General features: G+C 39.4%; 1 protein-coding gene across 1 annotated transcript in view; it reads left to right on the forward strand.

The window, feature by feature from the left end:
- TMEM192 (transmembrane protein 192) overlaps window positions 1–12,150 on the forward strand; it is a 92,297-nt gene extending 80,147 nt beyond the window's left edge. Inside the window, exons 5-6 of the mRNA XM_063460023.1 lie at window positions 3,595–3,697; window positions 11,580–12,150. Coding sequence (XP_063316093.1) covers window positions 3,595–3,697; window positions 11,580–11,706 — 230 coding nt within the window. The 3' untranslated portion in view covers window positions 11,707–12,150. The remainder of the gene's footprint in view (window positions 1–3,594; window positions 3,698–11,579) is intronic.
- Window positions 12,151–12,720: the final 570 nt, after the last annotated feature.

Here is a 12,720-nt window from a genome sequence, read left to right on the forward strand (position 1 = left end):
GCCATGTTCGTATATACTCTTGTTTCTATTGCGATTTTGAATATGTGACCTACTATCATGCCGAATGAAAAATAAAGAAGTAAAAAAAATAAATAATTATATATATATATATAATTTTTTTTTTTTACATATATATATATATATATATATATATATATATATATATATATATGTATATAATTGTAGATGGTGATCAGCACTCACGGACTTGGTAAAGTTAAAACTTAGTTTATTGAATTTCCATATTAAAAGATCAACGTTTCAGTTCCCACTGGAACTTTCATCAGGATCAGGTATATATATATATATATATTCTATCCTAGAGATGAAAAAAAAAATAAGTAAAATGTAAGGTTTTGAAAAGCTTATGCAAAAATATAAAATTGAGGCCTTAATTTGAGTGTGGGGGTTTTGGTTACAACATTTGATGCTCTTATGTAAATGTTTTATTTCTTTGAAATATGCCTTTATCCCAAACAGAATATTTCTGTTTAAGGGGATTGGCTTTTTTATTATTCAAGCCAAATGAACAGCTTCCCAAACTCTTAAGGCCTGTGTTGCTTTGTCCTGGTTTATGGTTTGTTCATTTGCTTGTGTTTTTTGAATGGGTATGAAGTGCCCTGCAATTCTGTTATTCATTGTATTTTACATTCTAGGAGGGTGGAAATGGACCACCAACAAGTGATTTGATGGTGGCCTGTCTGATTACTTAACAACCTGCTGTTTGATATCTGTGTGCTTCTGTGGGGTTACCATTGTGGCTGGAATTGGTAAAGCCATATACTCTGTGATCACACAAGCAGGTGGTCTATTTAACAAGAAAAAGTGTGTGTGTGCTGGGGGGAGGAAAGGACATTACATTTACAAGAAGGTGTATGTTAATAGGCCATGATGTACATACATCCTCCCATATAAAATCTAAATTGTAGAGACACACACCAAATGTTTGGTTCCTAATCTTCAGCATTTTGTAGTGGAAAGTTTTAGTTTACAACAGCGTGTCTGACGCAATTGTAGAACATCCGTTGTAAGTGCCATAAATGTTGGCAAATAATGGTTTGATATTAGAAACAAATAATTTTCACTTCCTTGCCTGAATGACCAGACCAGGATTTCAAGGTGTGCTTTGCTATTAATAGTACACACTTCAGCTAATTAAGAAAGGCCCCTCACTGGTACCATAATACTAGCAAAATGCTTTTTAGATGCAGTATTAAACAACCTTACTCTCTAAACATATTTATTTTTGGGGGGCCAACATGTCCGTACGCCCTCATAGGCTTCATTTTTTTATTTTTTTTTATGATTCTTTATTTTGCAATGACAATAGTGATCACATTTTGTACAGTGTGGCTTATGCAAAAGCCCAATTGTGGTTCAGTGCTATATGTATGAATACAAACAGAGGCTCATAATATATTCCATACAGTGTACACTTGTTTTGTAGCTTCTCATTGTCATTAGTTTTAGCAAGAAAAAGAAAACGTGAATTAACTTTTTAACTTGTTTGGGAGTAGAACATAGGGCCGGAGTACCGGTTAGTTCGGTCCTCTGGTGAAGAACTAGGAGGGTGGGGGGGGGGGGGGGGTGAGGGTCTTGGTCTTTTGTTTTGGGTAACACGTCCTCTGTCTATCTGTGTCATTGTTGGTCAATGTAATTTTCCCAGGGTTCCCAAGTCCTAGTAAATTTTTTGGTAGAGCCCCGTATTTGGGCTGTGGGCTTGTCCATGAGGTGGCATTTTTTGATTTTATTGAGTACTGTGGTCATTGGAGGTGTGTTTGGTTGTAGCCAGGTCTGGGCCAGGGCCCGTCTGGCTGCTAGGGCTATTTTGTTGAGTAGTTGTTGGTCTGGTCTGGGCCAATCGTCTAGGGGTCTGGCCAGTAGGAATGTCCATGGATTTAGTTCTACCGGTCTGGCTAGAATTTGGGATGATAGTGTTTTGGATTTCCGCCCAGAAAAGTTTTACTTTGGGGCAGTGCCACCACATGTGGGTGTACGTCCCTTTCTCTCCGCAGTTTCGCCAGCAGAGGTCGGTAGGTGTCTTTTTCATATGGTATAGTTGAGACTTCATTATTTTTAACCGCACTTTCATATGTAAAACAAAATCCTATGTAGAAACTGCTTCCAAAAGCGACACTATAGGAATTCAGACCATTTCAACTTATTGAAGTGGTCTGGGTGCATAGTCCCAGGTCCCTGAACCCTGCAAAGGTAATAATTGCAGTTTTTAATAAACTGCAGTAATTACCTTTCAAGGGTTAACTCCACCTCTAGTGGCTGTCTACCAGACATCCATTGTCATGTTAAACACCTTGGGGAAAGTATTATACATACTAATGTGAGCGTAGCCATTGGAGCAAAGGTGGGTCCTGAACAAGCGCCAAGGGACACAAGGGGTGGGGGCATGGCCCTATAGGCAGCAATAGTTCCAGGAAAACAACTATGTTTTCCTGGCCCTCTAGTTTCCGTTTAAGCATTTAAACCATATACACCTGTATGATGAGTACTGGAATGGTTTTGCATTGGGTCTCAAGCTCTGGTTGTTCTTTGAGTAGTATGTGCTAGACTTGTGCACAAAATGACTTCACCTACAACGAACAAATCAAATTCTTGTTAATCTATGTCTGAACAAATTGATCCATTGTGTAAATCGTGGGCAAATTGATTAATTCAGTTGTAGATTAAAAGAAATTTGATTCATTTATTGCAGTGAAAGGGAGTTTTGCGCAACTATGGTATGCACCCTCACGCAGGATCTTCTGATTAATGGATATATTCATAGAACTACCAAAACAGGACGTTGTGTGAACAGAGAGCACATCTCTGATATAGAGAAGTTCCTTCTTCTCTGCTACCTCAGCACCTAGCTGTGTGCCAACCATGACCCAATTAGGGAATCCTGCACCATCCATGCTTTGCCATGTGTGGATTGACACTTTCTTAGATCATCATAAGTTATGTATACATGTCCTTTGGTATTTTTAACTTTCTTCGCCTTTATAGCTATGTAGTCAGCATAGTGGTAACTAGTTAATGGACACTGTTGCGCGCGCACGCACACACACACACACAGCTACCTGTCTCGCAGCTGCATCTTGCCTCTTATTGGTCAGCCTGCACAGCAGGGTTACTGCATACTTCGCAAACGTGTCAATTTTCATCAACTCTCCAACCATTAGGCGTAATATGCACATGGAGATATGTCTGTTCATCAATCAGGGTTTGCCCTGCTTGTGCAGATATGGTCAGTGAGACTTTGATTCGTGTTATTGTCCGTTACTCATCAGAGCTCAAGCAAGGTTAAACATTTGCTCAGTCAGGTAAAGATTCCACCTTTTTTTCTGTTGGATTGCTTAAATTAAAAACTTTTTATTTATTTATTTTTTTAAATACATTAAGCATTTTTTTTTTTTTTTTTTTTTTTAGGGAATGTATACAGAGCTGTCTTTAAAGTTAGTGTCTCTAGGGACTGTGAATATACTATTGTAACATTCGTATGCTTCTATACCATATACTAGGGCCACATTGTAAGCATTATGGCGTTCGTATGTTTAACCTTACTCTTATCTTTGTTTGTTTTGTTTTTTTCGCCAGGGAAAATATATAGATTTAACAGCAGTAAGCCTAGACCAGATATTATTGAAGAGGAGAATCTTAACACATATCAGAGAAATTCAAGTCCTGGAATTGGATTCAGGTATGTGTTTGCATTTAGTTCATATATAGAAACAAGATATTTTATTTACTTATCCCCAATCTATTGGTCAGCACTTTGTTTACACCCGGCCCAACATGGTATTGTCAGGGATTTATTTTTTTTGCTACAAACCATAAATACATATAAAAGTCAGGGGTGGTGGTGCTAAACTGAACCAGTTGGACCTGCTAAGTATTTGAAAGGGTTTTACCACAGACTACTGTAAAAGTTACTGATTTTCTAAGTGATAAGATTCATATATTACCATACAGTATTGCATCAGTTCATGGAAAGAAGGTACATTGTACATTTTGGTAGTTCAAAATGGAATCCATTTTGGTATCCATGTGAAGGAGCTCCTCAAATAAAATTCCCCTTGTCTTCATATGTTAAGCATATGTTAAACGACTAAACAAACATCCCACGCAGGGGATGGGAAGTGATGTAAAGGAAATATACATAAAAATTTAATTATAATATTCTAAGTTAATAGTGTCAAGAAGACTTACTGACAGTGTCTAGTGATGAAGGATATAAATTTAATTTTGCAGAATTACGGTATCCCTTGGTCAGGCTAAATCCAGAGGAATATGTGCATCATAGGGGTACCAAGCAAAAAGAGAGCAGTGAATGGAAGAAACCCCCCTTCCCCCTGCAATTTTGTATAGTGAAGCGGGTGGAAACTCTACTAGATGATATAAGGTAGAGTGCAAATGCATCCAAAAGAGCACCATCTCTAAACAATCCCAAAAATGTGCAGCAGAGTTTCCTCTCCTGTCCCACTGCTCCAACAGGAGCTAGGCTGTTTTATATAAATGCAAAAGATTGTGAGTTCCGTAATACTCTTCAAAAAGTTTAGAATATGTTTCCTATCTTTTGGAGGAAATGCTGTTCTAAAGGATCAAGATAAAATAAAAATATTAAATAAATTGCCCACCGTTGGCTGAAAACTTGCTCACCTTCGCTAAAAACTCATCCTGCATCCTCCCAGTAAAATGTGTACCTTGGTGGTGGAAGAGGATCATTCACAAGGAGTAACTTACCATATTTACTCAAGTCTAATGCACACCTTTATTGGCAAAATAAAGTCTACAAAATTTGAATGCACACAAGATTAGAGTACGACTTTGGTACTAACAAAAACGAAAGCACAGTGCAATAAAGACAAACCGCGCATGCGTACTACTCTCTTGCTTACCTACTTGCTCCTCACTTTATCACTTGCTCTGACAACAACTGCTAAAAGGTACGGCAGGCGTATCACTCAAATTAAATGGGGCAAAATTCCCATTTGCAGCTCGTTTCGCCCCAGCAAATGCTCATTACATTCGCCGGTGAAAAATTATTCCAGCTTCCGCGTTTAAAAAATTTAAGTGTGCTTTAGATCCGATGGCGCATTAGATTCAAGTAAATACGGTATATATTTTAGAGATGTCTATATATAAAAGTTAACGTACACTGGACATTTGCTAAAAAGGCATCAAGTATCTATGAGGTATCTATGAAGATCTTCCTGACTAGGAATAAAGCTAAAACAGGATGTTTTAGTGAAAGTTGCCTTTAAAGGAACACTATATTTACTTTAGTTTAATGAAGCATTTTGGTGTCTAGATCATGCCCTTGCAGTCTCACTGGTCAATTCTCTGCCATTAAGGAGTTAAATCACTTTGTTTATACAGCTCTGGGCACACCCTCCTGCATGTTACTTGCACAGCCTTCCTAAACACTTCCTGAGACATAACCTAGATTTTATAATCCTGTATTGCACAATCTCTTTAAAGGGACACTCCAGGCACCCAGACCACTTCTGCCCATTGGAGTGGTATGGGTGCAAACTGCCACTACCCTTAACCCTGCAACTGTAATTATTGCAGTTTTTTTATAAACTGCAATAATTACCTTGCAGGGTTAACTCCTCCTCTAGTGGCTGTCTATTAGACAGCCACTAGAGGTCACTTCCTGCTTCATAGCACAAAAAAACCTGTGCTATAGCGTAGCTGGACGTCCTCACGCTGTGTGAGGACCTCCAGCGTCGCTCAATTCCCCATAGGAAAGCATTGAAAAGCATTTTCAATGCTTTCCTATGGAGAGCTCTAATGTGCATGTGCGGCTTTGCTGCGCATGCGCATTAGGTCTCCCCCACCGGCTGACGTAATGAAGAGGTCTCAGGTAAGTGACTGACTGGGTTTTCACCCCTTCAGCAACCGGGGATAGGTGGTGGGAGGGAGAGGGGACGGCACTGGAGAGCCCCTTTAATTTAAAATGTCTTCTCTACTGCTTTGTTAATAGCCGCCTCTTTGCTTCAAACAATAAATAGATATAAAAGTCTAATCGTGTGTGTTAATCTTGTGTGCAATAAAAGTTCAATTTACAGAACGGGAGATAAAAAAAATTCTAAAGCATGTTACTGTCCGAAAGTGAAACCATTTTTATTTATCCTTGCAGGCTGTATCAATCACAGCTAGGGAACGTGTGGCTAGGGCTGCATAAAGCAAAACAAGTGATATGACTCCTAAATTGCAGTGAGACTGCAGGGGCAATACACCAAAACATGATTAAGTGAACATTATTTTGAAACCTATAGTATTCCTTTAACCCCTTCCCGACGGACGTATCCGGTACGTCCGACAAAAAAACAGTACTTAAGGACTGCTGACGTACTTGAAAAAAAGTTTTAAAAAAGTCTATAAAATTATAAAAATCTATAAATATGTATATTTAAATTCTACATGCATATTTCTGTAATATTTTTCCATAATTACCGTATATACTCAAGCGTTAACAGAGATTTTTCAGCATAGGTAAAGGTAATTAACAGCTTGCTGCTGCCCCCACTGCTCAGCCCATGCCATTGGACCACCATGGAATGACATATCCCCCCTCCCTGGCCAGGTAACAAGCAGGGAGTGGAAACAAACAAAAAAGTTAAACAATTAAATATTTAATAAATAAAAAAAAATATTATAAATTGAATATAAATAAAAATTCCCTCCCCCCACCCAGTTTACACACACTACACAAACACACGCACACTCTGCATTCACAAAAACGCACACTCTGCATTACATACACACTGCATTCACGAAAACACATACTCTGCATTATATACACACTGCATTCATTATATACACACTACACAAACACACACACTGCATTCATTATATACACACTGTAAATAAATATTAAAAAACAATATTCAACCTACTGATGCCTCAATTAATGTCATTTTATTGGGATCTATTTTTATTTTGAAATTGACCAGTAGCTGCTGCATTTCCCACCCTAGGCTTATACTCGAGTCAATAAGTTTTCCCAGTTTTTTGTGGTAAAATTAGGTGCCTCTGCTTGTATTCGGGTCGGCTTATACTCGAGTATATACGGTAAGTAATTTGATTAATTGCAATTTGAGGGACATGCCTGACAACCCAGGCCGAAAGTCCAGAGAATTTAATTTGCTAGCACTGTATTTAACCCTGTAACTTTCCATGACACTGTTTTACTTGGGAGACTTCGCTGAACACAAATATCAGTGTTTCAAAACCGGAAAACATATCACAGTGATGACTATTTTTTTTTTTTTTTTGCATTTTTCACACTCAAACTGCACTTTCACTGAGGATGTCATTGTTGTGATACTTTTTACTGTTTTGAAACACTAATATTTGTGTTCAGCAATACCTCTTTCCCCTACTGTTTTTTTCACATTGAAATTTGTCAGTTTGGTTATGTTGCCTTTGAGAGCCCAGGAATGAGAATTACCTCCACAATGGCATTCCATTTGCAAAAGAAGACAACCCAAGGTATTTTTTGCATTTTTAACACACAAACAAAAATGCCAACTTTGGCCAGTGTTTGTGACTAAGTGTCTACTAAAAAAGACTGACCATACCCCATATTGAATACTCTGGGTTGTGTAATTTTCAAAAATATATGGTTTGATTAGGGTAAATTACATGGCCGGCTTCAAAAATGTCCCCAAAAGAACATGGGTGCATGATGACCCGCTGTGAAAATTCCAAGTTGGGAAAACTGGAATGCACACCCTTAAAAATAAGGTATTTTATCCCCCAGGAAACCTGACACACCTATACATGAGTGGTATCACTGTACTCTGGAGATGTTGCTGAACAAATATTGGGGTGTTCTTTGGCAGTAACCCTTAAAGTTCTCAGTACATGTATTATTAAATTGCTACATATGTCAGAAAAAAGAGTTTAGAAAGGGCGTCCCTTTCCTTGTCTTTTTACCACTTATCAAGTTCCCGAGAGGCCGACACCCTGCCTAAATTATGATGGCACGGCACAGGGCCAAATAATACAGCGCCTCTACCAGCCACCTGGCAATTAGCTGGGCCTCACCATCTCACAAGTAGTTAAGTTCTTCGCCACCTTGCATTTAAAGAGACGCTAGTTAACGCAAGTCCCAAATATTGGGATAAGACTCACGTTAAATTTAATTTTAGCATGTCTCACATGTCAGACCAAGGAGAGGACTTCTCCCTACAAAATACGATAGCTAGACCACCCACTCCAACTACGGCCCCTACACCAGGCGAGAATCCAGACCCTGTTATTAGCCCCTGTCCTTTAAGATCATGGACAATCCCAAAGATCGCTGCAGAGCTGAGGCATAGGGGGATACCTTATCCTGCCACTGCCAGGAAGGCAGTTATACAAAATTATGATGACCAGTACGGAAAATCCACAGCCAGGGTCCAGTACCCAAGATAACATTTATGACACTCTTAACAGGGTTCAGACCGCAATGCTGGCATCCATCAATAATTTGAACCAAAGAATGGAAAAGTTGGAATCTCCAGCACCAACCACAGTGTTTCCCCCAGATAACCCTCCTACACAAATCATCGACCAAACTGTCTCACAGGGTATTGTCACAGATTTCACAGGGCTCCGATACACACATCCTCACACCAGCACATATGGTCCCTACCAACCTCAAGATAGAAATATGCGAGGGAAAAGACTTAAACCTCATGTCCTTACTGGTTGCATCACAAGACCTAGTTGAAAACAAGACTTACAACTACGGTGACCTGTCAGTAGTGCTCAAAGCCAAAGATCCTAGGATAAGTAAGAAGTTGTCCATACCAGACTTTGTACTAGCCTTTGGGTTATATAGAGATGTAATATGCTTAAACTTTCCCCCACGTAGAGAGGAACTAGATTTGTACATGCACAAGTTGGTAGATCTGGGAAACCAGTACGGTGGTACCAATTTTTACGATTATCACAAATCATTTCAGCCAAGGCAGCGGCAACCTTTATGCAGTTCAGCATTAGGATAGATTGGAGTCACATGGACACTGAATTGTTCAGTTGCCACTTTGCCGGGCTAGTACCACCGGCCTGTGCAATTTGCTCTTCAAACTCTCGCTCTACCAATTTGTGCTCTGAGCCCATTTTAGCCACCACTAGCTACATCACCCCTAGCACTAGAGCCGAACAGAAAGGGTTAAAAGACAAGCTGGGGAGACCTTGTCTTGCATTTCTGCTCCATCTGTTACCGAGCCCACGCTAAGACCATGTGCCCAAACCGCCTCTTCCCCAGGAAAAGACTGACCGAAGTTCAGATCGACACGTTGGCTTTTTACCTTAACACTCACCCTTCACAGGATTTAGTACAATTCCTAATCACCGGTTTCATGGAAGGGTTCCACACAGGGTTAATCGCACTACCAACAGGCACACTCGAGTGTAACAACCTACAATCAGCCACTATAGGACCAACTAGAGTAGACAACCTGTTTCAAACAGAAGTAGAGAGGCTTTATGCTTGGGCCATTTTAAAGTCCACCATTCACATGTTTGAGCACCTACCCCTTAGGTATTGCAACCTGGAAATATAACCATAAAAAAGTTTGATAATCGACCTGTCTGTTCCACATTCTGTTGTTGTACCAAGTCTAAATTCATTGAAACCTTTCATGGAATTGTCATTGCAATATGACATGGTAGACAATGCCATACAGGCAATCTTGAAGGCTGGGATAGTGGCTTGGCAAAACCGACATTTCCAATGCCTTCAAGCTACTTCCTTTACATTTGTCACTGTGGCATTTGCATGGAATAAAATTGAATGGTCTTTATTTCGCCAACCGGTTAACTTTCGGGGTCAAGAGTAGCCCCAAACTATTCGATCTTTTCGCAGAAACACTGTGCTGCCTCATGCTGAACGTAAACTGTTGTCCAGTCATAGTACATTACTTGGGCAACTTTCTGACCGGAGAAAACCCCAATGCCACACCTCAGAGTATAGCCAAGACCATAGCGCTATTTTCCACGTTACGGGTGCCAGTAGCTGCTGAGAAAACCATAGGTCCCACCACCAAACTGACATTTTTAGGGATATGCCTAGACTCCGTTGCGATGCAAGCAAGTCTCCCCGATGACAAAGTTCAGAGAATCTAGGCAGAGGTCGATTTTGTTCCTCATCAGAGGGACCACTTCTCAGAAAGACTTGCAATCTCTCCTGGATTCTTTGAACTTTGCCATGAAGATAATCCCACAAGGTCGCGTGTTTATTGCAAGACTACTTAGTCTATTACCAAACCTACCACACCATGACAGTATAATCACACTGGACGGACAGGCTAGGGTAGATTTGACCATGTGGAGCCAATTCTTTGAGCACTGGAACGGGGTAGACCTGTTCATTCCACCTTTAACAGAAAACTCTCCGGTGTTCTGGACAGACGCAGCAGCACACTCAGGGTTTGCAGCCATTTTTGCCGACGAATGGTTGAGAGACAAATGGCCAATAGAGACAACAACTCTGCCATCATTTAACAGTACCTCTACCCTGTTCAAAATCTGCCCGATAGTGGGGCCACCAGTGGAAGGGAAAGACCATAAAATGCTACACAGACAACACGGCATCATGCGAAATAATTAACAGGGATTGTCTTCCCTGACAATCACAGGTCTCGTCAGGAGACTCGCATGGTTGGCAGGAACACAACACTTTCACCTGATCTGTGAACACATACCGGGCAATCATAACACAGCAGCTGATGCCCTTTCTCGTTCCAACCTACAGTTTTTCTTCCAATATCATCCCACAGCCAAGAGAATCCCAATCAGACCACTGCTATTCCAGGAACTCATCCTGGACTTGCAATACTAATGGCGCACGGGAGAATGCTGGCACAAACATCACTTTCATCTAACATAGTTATTATATATATTATATATACGTGTGTAATTTAATTATAAGTGTATTTTTATATTAATATATGTACATATTAATATAAAAATACACTTAGCATGACATTATATATGATATATAGACGTATATTATATAGGTATAATATATGTCTATATATCATATATCATATATATGATATATATATATAATAATAATTTTTTTTTTATTCACTTTAACTTTATTTTTTTTTTATGATTTTACACATGCAGGGAGACTGCCTGTCAACACAGACAGTCCCCCTGCAGGCAGACACATGGACACCTATTGTGACCATGTGGTCACAGGGGTCCTAATCCGCCATGGGGAGACTGTCTGTCTGGGCTGCAGGCAGTCTCCCCACACCGGGAGCACCGCCGGGGGAACGACGGCGATCGGGTAAGTACCTCTTAAATTTAGGACGGTTCAGGACCGTCGTCGGTCGGCAACGCAAAAATGCCGATGACGGTCCTGAACCGTCCTGCGTCGTTAAGGGGTTAAACAAGCTTTGACAATGTTTCATGTTAAATAAATCTATTTAATATTGGAATGTCATAATCATTGAGACTAAGCAATCCTACAACAAGAAATGACTTGCACTAGAAAAAAAAATGATCACTTTGTTTTATACCTTTTTTTATTTATTTATTTTTTATTTAAATGTCAAATTTTCTCTTTAAAGGGACAGAGCAAGCTTGGAAGAAGTGAGTGAAAAACAGGCCGATACCATAGAATACTTACAACGCCACAATGCATTCCTCAGTAAGCAAATACTTGCTTTGACTTCACAACCAAACTATGACAGCTAAAGCAGGACATTTACGTGGGACTGAAGAGGATCTGGCCAGCAGGGATCTCCTACAATCAGGGCCATTTTTTGTTTTTTCGTAAAAAGTAAAACCCCTGTTAAAGGACGATGCTTGTCTTTGATTGCCCTGACTATTCTTAAGGATATGTATTAAACATTTTGTAGAATTTTGTGAAGAATGAAATTTATTTATCTGTTCTGTCTGTTTGGGGTCTTTAAATCTGTATTAAAACATTTTATAGCACATAGAATTGCTTCATCCAGCATTACTTACTGAATAACAAGTGTTCATTCACGTCCAAAGGCTATGTTTTGGGGACACAAATAGCTGGGTTGCTTTGTGGAAGTTGCAAATTGAAAACCTTTTATGTAACTTTAGAACAAATTAATTTATTCCTCTCCATTTCTCCTCAAAATAATGCAAAAGAGAACTAGTGACTTTTTATTTTTAAAGGCTGTATTCTAGTACATGCATTGACACATTTTCTTGTTATGCTCATTTGCTCTGACACTGGGAATATTCTAAATTTATTATTTCTCTTAAATGGCGCACTTCAGGATCACTTTTTAAACTAAATATGTTACAAGGGACACACCAAGCACCACATACACTACAGCCTTATTGCATTGGTTAATGTGCTAGGAGGCCAAGGCTTTAGCTGCCTTTTCAGTTTTTGTTTAATCATTTCCAGCATGAACACTGTTTTTGTATGGCATTAACACTGCATTATAGTATTTGGCCATGGTTACAAATTTCCACACCGCCCAGTTGAGAAGGGCTCCCTGTTTGGTCACCCCGAAAGGGTTAATGGTAATTCTGAATGGTCAAAACCAACTGTATACCAATGCTCAACATAATAAAAAAAATATTCTACACTGATTATGAGGAATCTAATGTTCATTATGAAACTCCTTTAAAACCGTGTTAAGCTGTAGTAGTTATGATACTTGGAGTGTTTAGGTTTTTTTTTTTTTTTTTGTTTTTTTTTTTTTAATCCTAAACATCCTTGACCAT

The sequence above is a fragment of the Pelobates fuscus genome, chromosome 6 (genome assembly GCF_036172605.1).
Source record: "Pelobates fuscus isolate aPelFus1 chromosome 6, aPelFus1.pri, whole genome shotgun sequence".
NCBI lineage: Eukaryota > Metazoa > Chordata > Amphibia > Anura > Pelobatidae > Pelobates > Pelobates fuscus.